Source organism: Xyrauchen texanus, chromosome 37 (genome assembly GCF_025860055.1).
Source record: "Xyrauchen texanus isolate HMW12.3.18 chromosome 37, RBS_HiC_50CHRs, whole genome shotgun sequence".
NCBI lineage: Eukaryota > Metazoa > Chordata > Actinopteri > Cypriniformes > Catostomidae > Xyrauchen > Xyrauchen texanus.
Window position 1 is genome coordinate 5028515 of NC_068312.1, and position 18049 is coordinate 5046563.

Here is an 18049-nt window from a genome sequence, read left to right on the forward strand (position 1 = left end):
CTATAAAAGGCTAAGTTAAAGCCTTTTTAAATTTAAAAACGATCTACATTTGATACATTTTTTAATTCACACGACAATCTCTAATGACGCAACTCGTCAAAAGCTATTCACCGATGAAGAATGTGATTGGAGGACGAATTCGAATTTCCAAATCAGATTGGAGGAATGATTCACTAGACAATTCTGATTGGTGAGCTCATTCAAAGTTCTTAAGAGTTGGCGGAAGTGTAAAGCGGCTTGTGTGCAGCAGGAGAAATGGCGGACGAGGTGTCTCTCTTCATGTCAATTGGTCTTAGTGAGCAGAAAGCGAAGGAAACGTTGAAAAATGAAGCACTCTCCTCAACTCTCAAGAAAGCTATCGATGAGGTACAACCATAATTTAATGAAGAATAATATGTATGTGATTATATCCCTAGTGGAAAATCCATTTTAAGATGGTAGCTGTGTTTTGAAACATGCTAGCTGGGTTCTTGCTGGTCTTTAGTTGGTCCAAGCTTGGAGACCATCTTAGATCAACTACCAGCTTGTCATACCAGCTCAAGGTGTTCAAGCTTGTTTTTGGAAACTGGTCGACCAGCTCATGGCCAGCTTGAAACAGCTACCATGTTCCAAAACACAGCTGACAGCTTAAGATGAATTTGCTCTAAATTAACGCTATTTATCTATTACTGACGACATTTGGAAATGTTTTCAGGTGATAGTTGATGTGATTCGTTTTTGTTGTTGTGCAGGCTCAAGGACTGCTGGGGTCCGCTGGCATTGATAAGTCTACAGGCACTCTGCTGTACAGTATGGTGACTCGACTGAAAAACGTGAATCGACTGTTTTTCCTCACAGAATACATTATCACACGAAAAATTACCACAGATCTGCAGCTGACAGGTATCTAAATTCTTTCACTTTTGCTTTCTGTCACACGCTGTGCTGTGTACTAGCAAGTGATACAGAAGTCAAGTACAGGGATGTAATTTTTACAGAAAATCTATAATTATTATAAATGTTTTGCTTGTGTGTTTTTAACAGCTTTAGTTGACAGTTTTATAGTTTTTAAATATATTCAGACATCAAATCATTGTGTTGTACTTTTTACTAAAAGATAGATAAATATATTGTACAGTAACTATACCATGGATAAAATGTATACAGGTTAAATTGGGAAACAAGTGGAAAAATAATCTCACATTGTTCTGCCACAGCGGCATTGGACTTTGTAAAGAGCCATCCTCAGGACCCAGTGAACCAAAGTGAGTTTGAGACGGCCTGTGGCGTCGGGGTGGAGGTCACACCTGAGCAGATCGAGGATGCGGTAAGGACCTTTCATTCAGAAATGTTCTGTCACGATATCCAACAAAACATTTTTAGGATTTAACCTATTTTTTTTAAGCAAGTTTGCTAGTGTACAGACTCCGAGTTCTGTTTCATTCCTACTGATCGCCAGAGGCAGTATAAACACTACTGGATTATCGCAGCGCCAGCCAGATAGGTTGAGAGAATATACCAACAAAGTGACGTATGCTGAGCCCTAGGGAAAGGGCAAGGCGGAGTGACGGAGAGAGAGAGGGGAGAGAGAGAGAGAGAAAAAAACTTGCTCACAGGTTCCCAGACATGCCGTGTCCTGGTCCTGGATCACTCCTCCACCCTCTGGCGGTGGACAGCTGTTCCTCCCTGGGCAGACCAGAGCCAGTCCTTCGACCCCTGGCGGATTGAACGCCCCTCCACCTTTTGGCTGCTGGTAGCCTCTCCTCCCCTCGCGGCTGGCAGCCATTCCTCCGCGGCCGGCAGCCATTCCTCCATGTCCAGGCGGCCGGCAGCAACTCCTCCATCCCACAGCGGATGGCCACGGTTGCTCCTTTGGGTGGATGGCAGTGGCGAAGACTCCACAACAGCGCATCCCTCCTTCCCAGGCTTCGGCACCAATGTAACAAGGTTAAGGATGGGAAAGGAGGAGGCGTGAACCGGCTGAACAGTCAAAATAATATTTAGTTTAATCAAAAAGACACAAACACAAATACACACATGACAGCTGCATGTGGCTCTCTTCTCTCTCTAACTGCCCCTTTCCGCTGCACCTATCCCTCTCCTCGTCTAATTAGCCCGATTGGGAGTTGGGCGTGCATAGTCACGGCCTGGCTCCACCCTCCTCCTTGTCACAATCTGCCTTAAGCAATGTCAGCAAATCACAACAAAAAGTCAGTAGCCACAAAACAAGGGGCAAAGTGAGGGTGTATCGTTATAGTCTTTTATTAGAACTTGATTAGGCAAGAAAAAAATGTGATCTCAAACATCACCATTTGTGAGAAGGTGGCAATAAAAAATATATCAGCAAAATGCAGTTCAGTTCACATCATATAATTTGTGAAGAGAACAAAAAATATTTCAAATAGCATAAGGTTGCTCTGGCCTCTTACTCTCTCGGAGAACAAATCACTGCAAAACCTAACCAGGACTAGACACTTCAAATAAATAAACTGACTGACTCACTAGACAAGACATACACTGAATTTAAAGAGAGAAATTCAGCTTTTCAACAAATTGCCACACTAGGTAACTCTAACTTATAGATGGAATCCAGCAAATGGCTGGCTCCCAGCACAACACCGACTCCTACACAAACTCTCAGAGTAAGCCAATCTACTGAATCTTGTCTGACTAAGCGGGAACATGATTGTGGTTGTGTGAAAACTAGAGTGAACATCGGCTGGGCATTTGATTCCTGGAGGGACCTCAAAACTGACCCTGTATTGCCATAGCTGCAAAGCATGTTAAATATAGTTCCATAAGGATTGATCTGTGTAATTTTAGCTAACTGGATCTTGCCTTCTAATGCTGACGAATTGCAAGCTACCTTGCTTCATAACTTTCAAATAATTTCAACAATCTAATGGCCAGATATACAGGATAAATTTAAGCAAATACGCTCAATTCTTATTTGTAAGTACAACTTATGACATTCAAAACATACAATTGTGCAACATAACTGCAGTTCAACAGTAAACTGTCTGGTATAGTTCGGTAGTATGTAGCTGTATGTGTGTATCAGTATGCTATGTTAGCTGATAAGTTGTTTTAGTTTAGTCTCAAAGTTTTTGTATATCAATGTGGCAGCAGGGGCATGGTCAAGCGTCTGTCGGGAGAGAGGGAGAGCGGTAAGGGTGCATACACCTGAGCCAAATTATGACTAACACCTGTCTCTAATTGTAGTGAGATTGGGGAGAACAGCATAAATGGACCATGCCAGCGCCAGATCGCATGAGAGGTACTGGGTCGAGAGCCTTACTGTGAAGCTGATGGTTTATTGTGAAGCTGTAAACCGGAGAAGTGGTCAATTAAATGTTCCCTACCTGTGTTTGAAGAATCCAGGTCCTTCCTTTTTTACACTGGTGCTGAAACCCGGGATCTGATTTGAAGACTGCACACCCCATGGAGTCTTTCCCACTGTACGATATCATCAAGTTCCTCGCTGACCTACATCACACCCACCAACAGGCTCTGCTAGAATGCCACTTCCATGTGGTCATAAGAATTCAGGTAAAGGACCAGCAGGTCATTCGGAGCCTCCTCACCCAGGAAAAAGCACCGGCAGCAACCCCAGACAAAACCAGCCCTCTGCCCCCACCCATGCTGTTGAAGATGGGGGTGGAAGATGACTCTGAAGCCTTCCTTAACATGTTTGAGCGTACCGCTGAAATCTGGGGCTGGCCGCATGCTCAGTGGGCGGCCCGGCTCATCCCTCTGCTGTCTTGTCCCAGCTTGCAGCACAACAACTGCCGGTCTACAGCGACCTGAAGAAGACAGTTCTGCAGCAGGTTGGCCGGAGCCCAGAGCAAAACCTTCAACTGATCCGCTTGATGGAGTTGTAAAGGGCCTGTCACCCGTTTGCCTTTTCTCAGCGACTCCGTGTTGCCTGCTGGAAATGGCTGCAGGTGGGGAACCCCGGCGTCGAGGGAGTGGTCGACCAAGTGGTGCTGGAACAGCAGATCCAGAAGGGACAGCGGAGTGGGTCCAGTGCCATCGCCAGGCGTTGCTGGTGGAAGTGGTCCAGCTGGCGGAGGACCATATGCCGCATGCTCATGCATGGAGGAGCGCCCTATCTCTCGATCTGGCACTGGCATGGTCCTTTTATGCCGCTCTCCCCATTCTCACTTCAATTAGAAACAGGTGTTAGTCATAATTTAGCTCAGGTTTATGCACCCTTACCGCGTTCTCTCTTCCAACGGACACTCGACCACACCCCCGTTGCCACAAACAATCATTACTGTAATTTTAATTATGCTACCTCATCTGTCAGCATGTTGCCGATGAATCTGGTTCAGCCTCTTTGTACATTACGTCATTGTTTCGGTCATGCTCGCTCGCTCGTGTCCCTATGGATTGTGTGCACGAGCAACGTGTAGCTGGCTGCAGTTCACATAATGGCCACAGGTGTCATTATTAACAAGGGTTTCTGAATCTTCCATACTGCACCTTTAAATATTTAGTAGTTTTAACTAAAAAAGGTCCACTGAAAGACTTTCTTGCCTGTGTCAAATAAATTGCGAACATGACAACGCAATGGATCATGAAAAATATTTTAGTTGTTCCTTAATTAACAGCAATGGTTTTGTTGTTGGAGTTGCTGTGGTGTTGAATCCAAAGCTGTATTGCATTGTCAATGCTGTCTTGTTCAGTACACAACTAACAAACCTAATCTGATTGTGTAGATGTAGAACATGGGCTAAATATCAAAAATTACTCAAAAGTTTATCATTGATATCAAGTTTTTTTTTTTCTCAATAAATACTGATATTGTTTTAGTGCCCAGCCCTAATTCTTCTGACTGACAATCACTTTTAACACTTCCACAGGTGGAGCGTATTATCAAGAAATACAAGGAACAGCTTCTGGCTGAAAGATATCTCTTCAACATGGGCATACTGATGGGTGAGGGAGTGTGTCATAAATATGTGCTGTGAGTACAGTGGTGTGTTGTGCTTGTGAAAAATATATGCTGTTTGTGTTGTTAAGGTGAAGCCAGAGCTGCTCTCAAATGGGCTGATGGCAAGATGGTGAAAAATGAAGTGGATGTGCAGGTGTGTGTGTGCTTGAGTTTTACCACCTTACTCGAATCATTCTGTCAGTCAGTGTACTTGTTATGAAAGTCTCTGCTGGTTTCTCAGGTGTTGCACCATCTGGGTCCAAAAACTGAAGCAGACCTGGAGAAAAAGACCAAGGTATATTTATATAGAGAATTCTGCAATTATGATGATATCCACAGTTTTCCTGAGCAACCACTATGATGCCATGATTATTCTAATTGCCTGTTTTCTGGTCTCGAGAAGTATTGTAAAAACTACCAAAAAGGGAGATTCAAATGGGGGAACAACAACCATTTATGTGTTAGTTGGAGTAAAAATTAATTGCAGGCTCATCTTATGCTGTTGCTGGCTGTCATAACAGCTTAAATGTAGTTAATGATATCAACGTTATTAACCTTGTACCATTGCTTTATGTCAACTACCCACTCAGGTGAGGCACTGTCAAAAAACAATGGTCATCTCGGCTCTGAAGTAGGCACTATTGAACAAGTTTTTTGACAAATTCTACAAATGTAATACTTCAAACATCTGATTACCCGCAAAAATATAGGCTGATACGAGTGAACACTGTAGACCTGAAATTGACAGGCGAATAGTGGAACACTTCCGCATTCAGGAAAAAGTTGGATATGTAGCTGTGAATTGTGCCGTCATATTATTTATTCTCTCCTCACAGGCAGCCAAACCCAAAGCAGCGGAGAAAGACATGGTTGAGCAGGTTTCTGTAGTAAACGGTAAGACTCAAATGGCAACAAATACACAGCAAAATTTAAGGCGATGCAGCATTTCCTTTTACACCAAACTAAAGCATCATCGAAGCCACCTCTGATACTAGGAGTTGAGGACGGTCAGGGCCGCCATATTTGACTACTGCAAAACAGAACAATAATGGGGAAAGAGGGCAACTCTGCCGGATGCCCCTATTCAGAGTAAAATAATATGAAATTAATCCATTTGTTTGTACCGCTACTACCGGGTGCCTAAAAGGCAACTTAATCTATCCAATAAACATCCAAAAATGGACCTGCGTAGCTCAGTGGTAAAGACGTTTCAGTTTTATCGTCTGTTAACGCCTGATCTTCTGTAAAGATGCTTCGAAACGATGTGTGTTGTGAAAGGCGCTATACAAATAAAATTGACATGATTTGACTACTACCCCTGGAGTTCGCTAGTTCGAATCCTAGAGTGTGCTGAGTAACTCCAGCCCGGTCTCCTAAGCAACCAAATAGACCCGGTTGCTAGGGTGGGTAGAGTCACATGCGGTAACCTCCTCGTGGTCACTATAATGTGGTTCGGTGGGGCACATGATGAGTTGAGCGTGGATGCCGCGGTGGATGGCATAATGCCTCCACATGCGCTATGTCTCCATGACAACGCGCTCAACAATCCACGTGATAAGATGTTTGATCTTACGTGAATAAGCACATATGCAGTTGGTATGCCAAATTGAAAAAAAAAAAAAAAAAAAAGATAATCTCATTCTACCAAATCAAACGCCTTTTCTGCGTCGAGTGAGATGGCAGCACCGGAGTCTGAACATTCACCACTGACCACATGATATTGATGAAATGCCTGATGTTATCAGAAGAGCTTCAGCCCCGAATAAACCCCACCTTATCTACACTCACCTAAAGGATTATTAGGAACACCTGTTCAATTTCTCATTAATGCAATTATCTGATCAACCAATCACATGGCAGTTGCTTCAATGCATTTAGGGGTGTGGTCTTGGTCAAGACAATCTCCTGAACTCCAAACTGAATGTCAGAATGGCAAAGAAAGGTGATTTAAGCAATTTTGAGCGTGGCATGGTTGTTGGTGCCAGACAGGCTGGTCTGAGTATTTCACAATCTGCTCAGTTACTGGGATTTTCACGCACAACCATTTCTAGGGTTTACAAAGAATGGTGTGAAAAGGAAAAACATCCAGTATGCGGCAGTCCTGTGGGCTGAAAATGCCTTGTTGATGCTAGAGGTCAGAGGAGAATGGGCCGACTGATTCAAGCTGATAGAAGAGCAACTTTGCCTGAAATAATCACTCGTTACAACCGAGGTATGCAGCAAAGCATTTGTGAAGCCACAACACGCACAACCTTGAGGCGGATGGGCTACAACAGCAGAAGACCCCACCGGGTACCACTCATCTCCACTACAAATAGGAAAAAGAGGCTACAATTTGCAAGAGCTCACCAAAATTGGACAGTTGAAGACTGGAAAAATGTTGCCTGGTCTGATGAGTCTCGATTTCTGTTGAGACATTCAGATGGTAGAGTCATAATTTGGCGTAAACAGAATGAGAACATGGATCCATCATGCCTTGGTACCACTGTACAGGCTGGTGGTGGTGGTGTAATGGTGTGGGGGATGTTTTCTTGGCACACTTTAGGCCCCTTAGTGCCAATTGGGCATCGTTTAAATGCCACGGCCTACCTGAGCATTGTTTCTGACCATGTCCATCCCTTTATGGCCACCATGTACCCATCCTCTGATGGCTACTTCCAGCAGGATAATGCACCATGTCACAAAGCTCGAATCATTTCAAATTGGTTTCTTGAACATGACAATGAGTTCACTGTACTAAAATGGCCCCCACAGTCCCCAGATCTCAACCCAATAGAGCATCTTTGGGATGTGGTGGAACGGGAGCTTCGTGCCCTGGATGTGCATCCCACAAATCTCCATCAACTGCAAGATGCTATCCTATCAATGTGGGCCAACATTTCTAAAGAATGCTTTCAGCACCTTGTTGAATCAATGCCACGTAGAATTAAGATAGTTCTGAAGGCGAAAGGGGGTCAAACACAGTATTAGTATGGTGTTCCTAATAATCCTTTAGGTGAGTGTATATGTATAAGAGATATAATAACTTAATCGATTATAATAAAAAAAAATTGACAATATTTTAACGTCTAACTGGATTGGGTCTTTGTCCTTTTTAAGAATCAGACTGATCCGGGTTTTTGTTATGGTTGGTGGAAGCTTTCCATTCTTTAATGATTCTGTATAAACTTCTAACAGAAGTGGAGCAAGTTCTGTAGCATAAGATCTAAAAAATTCAGTGGCAAAGCCATCTGGCCCCAGAGACTTGCCTGTAGGCAGGGCCTTAATTACCTTGCCTCCAAGGTTATCTTCGTCAGTTTAGAGAGTTCTAAGGGTCCACAAAGTTTCTAATATCTTCAACGGTAGACGAAGACGTGGAACTATAAAGATCAAGCAGGGCTTAACTCTAAGGATTTTTAGCTTAGCTTTTTAGCATCAGACTTTTACTTGTACATGAAACTGGTGCAGGGTTGCCAACTCTCACGCACCTGGCGTGACACTCAAGCATTCAGCCTCAATCTCACGGTGAGGCTGAATGCGTGAGTGTCACGCCAGATGCGTGAGAGTTGGCAACCCTGCTGGTGTTGAGTGGGTAGAATTCAATGAAGCTGTCAGCTGAGGACATGTAAGGTGTCTATTTCTCAAACTAGAGACTCTGATGTACTTATCCTCTTGTTTAGTTAAGCTTAATTTAACAATCCAAATAACTTTCAACTTTGTTTGATATAATGGCAGCAAGTGCTTTTCTAGTATCAAATGATCAATTTTGCATTATTACTCAAGGTATTGGAGTGATGGCTGCTGTCTAGATTTGATCAAAAATGACTTTTTTCAAATAGTGATGGTGCTGTGTTCTACATTAGTAATGTTTTGACTATACTTCAGTGATCAGTTGAATGCCACTTTGGTGAACTAAAGTACCAATTTCCTTCTGAAACAGGAAAGTCTGTACATTATTCCAAACTTTGGCTGCCAGTGTGTTTTATTATATATATATATATATATATATATATATATATATATATATATATACAGGTGAAACTATCGAAAAATTTGAATATACAGTGCAAAAGTTAATTAATTTCAGTAATTCAACTTAAAAGGTGAAACTAATATATTATATAGACTCATTACAAGCAAAGTAAGATATTTCAAGCCTTTATTTGATATAATTTTGATGATTATGGCTTACAGCTTGTGAAAACCCCAAATTCAGAATCTCAGAAAATTAGAATATTACATGAAATCAATAAAAAAAGGATTTTAAATACAGAAATGTCGGCCCTCTGAAAAGTATAATCATGCATATGTACTCAGTACTTGGTTTGGGCCCCTTTTGCATTAATTACTGCCTCAATGCGCGTGGCATGGATGCTATCAGCCTGTGGCACTGCTGAGGTGTTATGGAAGACCAAGATGCTTCAATAGCGGCCTTCAGCTCTTCTGCATTGTTTGGTCTCATGTCTCTCATCTTTCTCTTGGCAATGCCCCATAGATTCTCTATGGGGTTCAGGTCAGGCGAGTTTGCTGGCCAATCAAGCACAGTAATACCATGGTCATTGAACCAGGTTTTGGTACTTTTGGCAGTGTGGGCAGGTGCCAAGTCCTGCTGAAAAATGAAGTCAGCATCTCCATAAAGCTTGTCTGCTGAAGGAAGCATGAAGTGCTCTAAAATGTCCCGGTAGATGGCTGCGTTGACTCTGGACTTAATAAAGCACAGTGGACCAACACCAGCCGATGACATGGCTCCCCAAACCAACACAGACTGTGGAAACTTCACACTGGACTTCAAGCATCTTGGATTGTGTTCCTCTCCATTCTTCCTCCAGACTCTGGGACCTTGGTTTCCAATTGAGATGCAAAATTTGCTCTCATCAGAAAAGAGGACTTTGGACCACTGAGCAACAGACCAGTTCTTTTTTTCTTTAGCCCAGGTAAGACGCTTCTGACGTTGTTTGTTGTTCAGGAGCGGCTTGACAAGAGGAATACGACATTTGAAGCCCATGTCCAGGACCCGTCTGTGTGTGGTGGCTCTTGATGCAGTAACTCCAGCCTCAGTCCACTCCTTGTGAAGCTCCCCCACACATTTGAATGGCCTTTTCCTGACAATCCTCTCCAGGCTACGGTCATCCCTGCTGCTTGTGCACCTTTTTCTTCCACACTTTTCCCTTCCACTTAACTTTCTATTAATGTGCTTTGCAGACATGGGGACTTGTGACTTGGACTCGAGTCGACTCGAGTCGCTATTTTTATGACATGTGACTTGACTTGACAAAAAATAAAATACTTGAGACTTGACTCGGACTTGGAAGTTAAAGACTCGGGACTTGACTTGAGACACGAAGACTTGAATGACTTGAGTGTTAATCACATCATGTTTTCAGTTTGAATATAAAATATGTACATTATTTTAAAAAATAAAGTTGATCCAGCTGGAGCGCAGGCTGAGAATAGTTTTGTCATGACTGGATCACGACACTATAGGCTATCATCAGCCATGCCCTCTCGTACCTTACGCACACCACGCCCACTTAGATCAGATAACACCTCAACATGTCAGCCGGAGGGGTAACGTTACCGAGGGTCATCGCTTTCGGCTTCAAAAATTATTATCAAGATGGCAAAAGACGAACAGCGCTTTGCAAGACATGCAACGTTAAGATCGCGGACAGCCAGACGACAACCTCCAATTTCGATCCGCCATTTGAAGAGCCATTCTGCCCAGTAAGTGCTTGTCAATTTGTTAATTTTATCTGGTTAGTTGGTAGTTAGCTAATGTAATAATAGCAGGGTTCCCACGGGTCCTTGAAATCCTTGAAAGTTTGTGAATCTGAAAAATACAATTCAAGGCCCTGGAAAGTTCTTGAAAATAAACATACATAGATACAGGTCCTTGAAAGTGCTTGAATTTATTTTGTGCAAGAAGTTTTCTGGAAAAAAAAAATCTGTCCATTAATTTTTTATTTCGCCAACACTTCGTGGCTTATGCTGCATACTAGCCTGCTTGATTTACTTTAGTTACGCGCATTTACGTTAAGTGTTTCCCGCGCGAGGTACTTTTTTGTACGTTGCCATGACATTCACGCGCGCTGGTACCTCAAGGTGCAATACCTTTTAAAAGAGGTAATGACTAATGGATATACTCTCTGTGTGTGTGTGTGTGTGTGAGTGTGTGTGTGAGTGAGTGAGTGAGTGAGGGAATGTGAGTGAGTGAGTGAGGGAATGTGAGTGAGTGAGTGAGGGAATGTGAGTGAGTGAGTGAGGGAATGTGAGAGCGCGAGAGACGAGAGAGTGTGGGAGAGAGAGAGTGTGTGTGTGTGAGAGAGAGAGAGAGAGAGAGAGAGTGTGTGAGAGAGAGAGAGAGAGAGAGAGAGTGTGTGTGTGTGAGAGAGAGGAGAAATGTAACAAAGTTTAATGTACGTAACTGTGTTTGAGAGAGAGAGAGAGAGAGAGAGGGAGGTGTTGTGAGAGGAGTCTGTTGGATGTTAAGCTGTTATTTGTTTTATGGACTCAATGTTGAAAATGTAAAACATTTCAAACACTGTTGGCAGAAGTGAAAAATAAATTTTATGAAGTTACAATTTTGTTTGATTCCATGATGTATTTTACTGAACATGAGTATTGTAATTTACTGACAGTTACTTATATCTTGTCTTTTCACTTTATTATGATCAGATTCTGCAGGTAAAATTACAATAATAAGGTGACTTGACTTGACATAGCCTGTGACTTGACTTGGACTTGACTTGACATAGCCTGTGACTTGACTTGACTTGCCCAAGAAAAAAATACTTGGGACTTACTTGAGACTTGCACATGTGTGACTTGGTCCCATCTCTGGTGCTTTGATACAGCACTTTGAGAACATCCAACTTCTTTTGCAATTACCTTTTGAGGCTTTCCCTCCTTGTGGAGGGTGTCAATGATGGTTTTCTGCACAACTGTCAGGTCAGCAGTCTTCCCCATGATTGTGAATTCATCTGAACCAGACTGAGAGACCATTTAAAGGCTCAGGAACCCTTTGCAGGTGTTTTGGATTAATTAGCTGATTAGAGTGTGACACTTTGAGCCTACAATACTGAACCTTTTCACAATATTCTAATTTTCTGAGATTCTGAATTTGGGGTTTTCATAAGCTGTAAGCCATAATCATCAAAATTATATAAAATAAAGGCTTGAAATATCTTACTTTGCTTGTAATGAGTCTATATAATATATTAGTTTCACCTTTTAAGTTGAATTACTGAAATTAATGAACTTTTGCACGATATTCTAATTTTTCGATATATATATATATATATATATATATATATATATATATATATATATATATATATAATTCGTTAAAATTTGTTTACTGATTCATTCGGATTACCATTTCTGTAAATCACATTTAGGTGGCAGCAAATCAGCATCTTTCATGTGTTTTGAGTCATTAAACCATTGATAAAGCACAGAGTACGAAACAAGTCTAATTAAACTTTATTCAAACCAGCCAGTCTCTAAGAGACTTCATCAGTGTTTAAATCTCTTAAGTGTTTCCCCTGCAAATGACAAGAAAGCATATAATTTTATGAACTGCTGTGCATGACCATCAAGTATTATACAAAAAAGACAACATTGCCTGAAAGTAATTACAGGTTTTAATTACATCCTGATGTCATTGTAATGACATTAGTCACTTTTGCTCTTAATTACTCCAGCTCTCCTTGTTAAACGGGATTACCGAACTAAACGAGTGACATGCCTCCTCTGTCAAGACGCAGATCCTTGTTCATTCATAAATTTAATTAGGAAATGGGGCGTATTAGTTCAGTCGCTCAAACCAATGATATGCTCCATCACAGCCCACACTCCAGTGCTATTGGCTCACACTACAGTCAGTCTTTATATGTGGGAAAAGCAACCAAATAGATTCAAACATGTTGCGGCTGCAGCTGTTTAAAACCGTTACGTGCTGATTGCAAAGTTACATAATTTTAGAGGGCTGAAGCCCTCCTAAAAAAGGCCTAATAATGCAGATGGTTGCTGCTAAGACACTTGGAAATAAGTGAGGACAGTTCTCGGAGAGCGCGCTCGGTGCATGCTCGTTGTAACGGCGGCAGCTCCCAGGAAACAGAATTTAAATCAATAATTAAATAAATTGGTCTGAATTAAATTGTTCAGGTGCCAGACAGGAGTAAGCCTGTCAAAATACAAAATGATACCTCAGATAAGCTCTAAAAGCCACCAGTGACATGCATACAAAATAACTTTTAATTTTCCTTTTAACCTTTTAGCTCTCTACACTAACATAACATAAAATAATAAGGCACGAGAAAAAGAGGTTTCTAGTTCATTTTGCAATTATATTTTCAGAAAAAAAAAACATCCAAAACACATTACATGTACCTTTTTATACCTCGACTCTAACAAATGAGGAAAGGGGAAAACAAAAATAATTAATAGTGATATGACCGAGGATCCGCTCCAATCTCGCATTTAAATCGGCAGATTCAAGTGTCCAGTTCTCATCGAACAACCATTTAAAAAAAAAAAAAAAAAAACTATGAAGGGAAATACAACAATATTAAAAGTCAAATAGTGTTCCCTCTAGTAGAAATAAATAAATAAATGGAAATCATATACTCACACAAATATTGACGAGGTGCATGAATGAATGCGTGGATGAAAGTGGCGTCGGTGTTTGTGTGTGTGGCTGTGTGAAGCAAGCCGTACAGCCGAACCTCTACTCTTGGCAGCTTGGGGAACCAGCTTTGAACGGGGAATCGTATGCTACGATTTCCAGGGGGAATGAAGATACCCGGACTGAAACACACTTCAGCTCTTGAGTCCACACCTGCTTTGTGCTGGAATTCAAATCTCTTTAGCACAATTCCTCGGAACACTAATGAAATCGCTCCGGTACTAAACAGCGTGCGCCCAGCTGATGAGACTGCGTCTTTTAATTCAATTTCTCTACTAAGGTACTCGCTTTGCTCTCGATCTCCTTCTTCCCACACCCTTTCCTTTGATGACTCCACCTTATATATACACACACATTACCTCACATCCGTTAATTAAGTTCCTATTTTATCTGAGGGGCAGCAACAACAAAAGCTTGTTTGTTTTTAGCATTATTGTTTTAGCAGATATTCAGGGCAAAGGTTGATATTGGCTCACATATTTACGCAACTAACATTGATTATCAAGGCTTTTTTAAAGATCTTGAAGGGATCTTTCATGCCTCTGGCACCCCTCATGATATAATTTTGGGAGGAGACTTTAATCGTTTGATGGATTCAGTCCTTGATCATAGTGAAGCAATAGTGTGTAAGCCCCCTAAAGTAACATTGACGCTTCACAGGATGTGTAAAAATCTTAGTTTTACAGATATTTGGAGACTTTTTAACCCATCTCAGCAATAGTGAGTAAGCCCGCTAAAGTAACATTAACGCTTCACAGGATGTGTAAAAATCTTGGTTTTACAGATATTTGGAGACATTTTAACTAATCTCATAGGGACTATACATTTGTTTTTCATCAGTCAATAAGATTTATTCTAGAAGCGTTTTTTTTTTTGCCCAATTCTGGGCGATGGGGCATAGAAGCTTATACAAGAGACCATTTACACATACATACATACATATACACACATATATAACAAAAAAATAAGGAACAACAAAATGAGAACGTGAGCTTTGTTTAAACTGTCATGAGACAGGTTCGTTTTCCCCTACTGATGATGTGTTGTAGCAATAGTTATCCTGCTCTGCACGAGAGGAACCGCAGACTCAGACATTTAGTGCGTGTGCTTGACTGAGGAGCCACTGGTGTGAAATTACCATCTGTGGGATTATGACTGAATGCCTATAAGTCAGAATCTCCCCTAAACGTAACGCAGTGCCGCGGGACTCCGATTGGCTTGGGATAGCTGGCCTGCTAGGGCCCAGCATGTTGAACCATTTGAGACGGGGCCGGTGTGCGGCCCCTCTCCCATCATGCACCGTTTGTGTTTGTGGAGAACCTGGTGCTAAATGTCTCGTATCACTTCCTGTTCCAGTTGCTGACGGCACGCTGCACAAGTGTTTGTAGCTTGCTAGCCTGCTTAGCATTGCTTATTCTTATATAGTCATCGTTTTATCCGTTGCATTTTACCACATACTTCTGTTTTTTCTTCTTTTCTACTGTTTAGTCTGTGTGTATTTTACCGCACGCACCCATTTCTCTTTTTTTTTTATTTTTTTTTTCTGCTTGTGTAAATGAGCAACCCAAGAAATTAGTAAAATTCAGATTCGGAATATGACACAGTTTAGGACGAGCTCTCACCCCTGACGGTTTGTAAAACTGCATATCTCAGCAACTACAGTCCGAGTAAAAACAGCATGAAAAGGTCAATTTCTCACAACATCATATTGGAGGTTGACCGCACAGCCTGACGCATGCTACCTAAGTCAATACCGAATGGATGGCTAGGCTTAAATGGGAGAGGTTTTGGTGCCTGTGAATCGATGTCAGAGTACGAGGGAATAAAAAACAGAATCAGGGAAGTGTTTACGCTTTCTAGATGACTTGGGACGTGTAATAAAAATAAAATAAAAAGACTAACCGTGTTAGTGTTACTGTGAGTATCAGTCATATGAAAAATAGAAAAAACAATACATACACATTCATATATATATATATATATATATATATATATATATATATATATATATATATGAATCTATCTGCCAAATTATAGAAAGAATTATTACATGGTAAAATCAACAAGCTAGATAACTTCTCACTAGCAGGCCAGTTTCCAGGTAGGTCTGAACAGCTTAAAAAAACAATCTGCTCTCTGCCTCACATTACTTTAGGCAGATTTTTAAGCAAATAAATTGGCAAAAACGTTATTGATATTTAGTTAAAAATGTACATACTATTGCTAGCTAATGTTTATTTGGCTAGTTTCACAGAAACTACCAAAAAAACTTTTATATAAAAAGAAGAGGCTCGCCTATGAAGGTCATTGTGGCAGCGGGGGCGTGGTCAAGCGCCCGTCCGGGAGAGAAAAACGGTAAGGGCGCTTACACCTGAGCTAAATTATACCTAACACCTGTGTCTAATTTCAGTGAGCACGGGGAGAGCGGGATAAAAGTGGCAGCCACAGAACCTTTAGGAGGAAGAGTCTGACACAAGGAAGCCTACTGTGTTCCTTAATATGTTTAACGGAGTGTGTGTAAAGTACTGGGTATGTGGGAAGTGTGTACATTAAAGTTGCACCTTGAGTTTGAAGAACTGTCTTCTCCTGTCATCCTTGCTGGAAGGATTTACACTGGTGCCGAAATCCGGGAAAGGACAATTGGAAAAGTTTATTCCAAGCAATGGAAAAGAATCGCCCCATAGAGTCCTCCCAGCTGGCGGAGGTCTTCCAATCCCTCGCTGCATTACATCAGGGCCACCAACAATCCCTGCTTGAGCTCCGGCAGGACCAGGATCGTCGTTTTTTTGAGGTTATGCGGGCTCAAGCAGAGGACCAGCATGCTATCCGGAGTCTCCTCAGCCAGGAGTCCGCTTCAGCCACAACTGCGACCCCGGACACTCGCGCCACGCTGCCCCCGCCCATGTTACAGAAGATGGGGGCGGCAGACGATCCAGAAGCGTTCCTCGAACTTTCCGACCGCACCGCTGGAATTTGGGGATGGCCGCACGGCCAGTGGGCGGCTCGTCTCGTGCCACTCTTGTCCGGGGAAGCTCAGCTCGCTGCACAGCAGCTACCGGCAACAAGTCTCCTGGCCTACGCTGACCTCAAGAAGGCCATTTTGCAGCGGGTTGGTTGGAGCCTGGAAGGAGGTCGCCAACTCTTCCGGGGTATGAAGCTGGGAAAGCCCGTCCGGCCGTTCGCATTTGCTCAACGGCTCCGGGACGCCTGTCGGAGGTGGCTGCTGGTGGGGGGGTCACGACGTTTGAGGGACTGGTCGACCAGGTGGTGCTGGAGCAGTTCATCCAACGCTTGCCGAAGAGAACGAACGGTGGAGTGGGTCCAGTGCCACCGCCCGGCGTCGCTGGAGGCAGCCGTCCGTCTTGCGGAGGACCACATGGCGGCGATTCCGAGGGCGGATGAGCCCTCTCTCTCTCTCCCCTTCCTCTGTGTCATTCCCTGTTCCCTAACCCTCCCCTTTGACCTCTCCTTCTGCTCTCTCCCCAGGGCCCGTTCCTGACCTGCGCAGGCGTGGAGTGAACCAGAGCCCAGCTTCCCGGCCTTTGGGGAATGTACCCGCCCCTTCCCCGTCCTTCAGCCGCTCTCCTCCTCAGGTGGGGGCGCCCGCCAGCACAAGTGCGGGCGTGACGCCTGGGCCGGCCTGTTGGAAGTGCGGAGACCCGGACTACTTCCGGGTTCGGTGTCCGCTGATGGAGGTGGGACGGTGGTGCGGGTCTCCGACATCCCGCAGGCTGCCCCTGATCATACCGGGTTCCGGTAAGGATCAGGGGAGGTATTTACCAAGCTTTGCTGGATACCGGCTGTAATCAGACCACCATCCACCAACGCTTGGTTCAACCCGGGGCTTTGGATTTAGCTAAATTGGTGAGGGTGAGGTGTGTGCATGGGGATGTTCACAAGTATCCCATGGTGACTTTGGCGATTCAATTCAGGGGAAGAAACCATAGTGTGGAGGCAGCGGTTAGTTCCCGCCTCACTCATCCGCTAATCTTGGGTACTGATTGGCCGAGTTTTAGAGATATTTTAGAGGGTAATACGCGGATGAGTCCTGCATAAAGAGGTGTGTGGTGTGCGAAGCTCTGGCAGGGGAGGCGGAGCCGGGGTCGTCCTCGGCTGCTCTGAATGACAAGGGAAGAGGCGAGGTTGCCACCCCTCCTCTCAGGGAATTCCCTGAGGGGGACTTCCCTCTAGAGCAGTCGCGGGACGAAACCCTGAAACATGCTCTTGACCAAGTGAGAGTAATTGATGGTCAACAGCTCCGGCCGGGTGTCGCCACTTCATATCCCTATTTTGCTATGATTAAAGATCGGCTATATAGAGTGACGCAGGACGCTCAAACCAGGGAGGAGGTGACTCAATGGTTTTGAAATGGTTTTCCAGGCGGCTCACTATAATCCTATGGCCGGTCACCTAGGGGAACGAAAAACACTTCTCCGTCTAATAGCCCTTTTCTATTGGCCAGACATTGG

The 18049-nt window shown here is 43.2% G+C and overlaps 1 protein-coding gene across 1 annotated transcript in view; it reads left to right on the plus strand.

Moving 5' to 3' along the window:
• The first annotated feature begins 201 nt into the window (after positions 1 to 201).
• Positions 202 to 18049, plus strand: part of qars1 (glutaminyl-tRNA synthetase 1) — a 48635-nt gene continuing 30787 nt past the window's right edge. The window contains exons 1-7 of the mRNA XM_052109165.1: positions 202 to 366; positions 732 to 882; positions 1197 to 1306; positions 4845 to 4920; positions 5005 to 5069; positions 5157 to 5210; positions 5752 to 5809. Of these exons, the coding sequence (XP_051965125.1) occupies positions 256 to 366; positions 732 to 882; positions 1197 to 1306; positions 4845 to 4920; positions 5005 to 5069; positions 5157 to 5210; positions 5752 to 5809 (625 nt within the window). The 5' untranslated portion in view covers positions 202 to 255. The remainder of the gene's footprint in view (positions 367 to 731; positions 883 to 1196; positions 1307 to 4844; positions 4921 to 5004; positions 5070 to 5156; positions 5211 to 5751; positions 5810 to 18049) is intronic.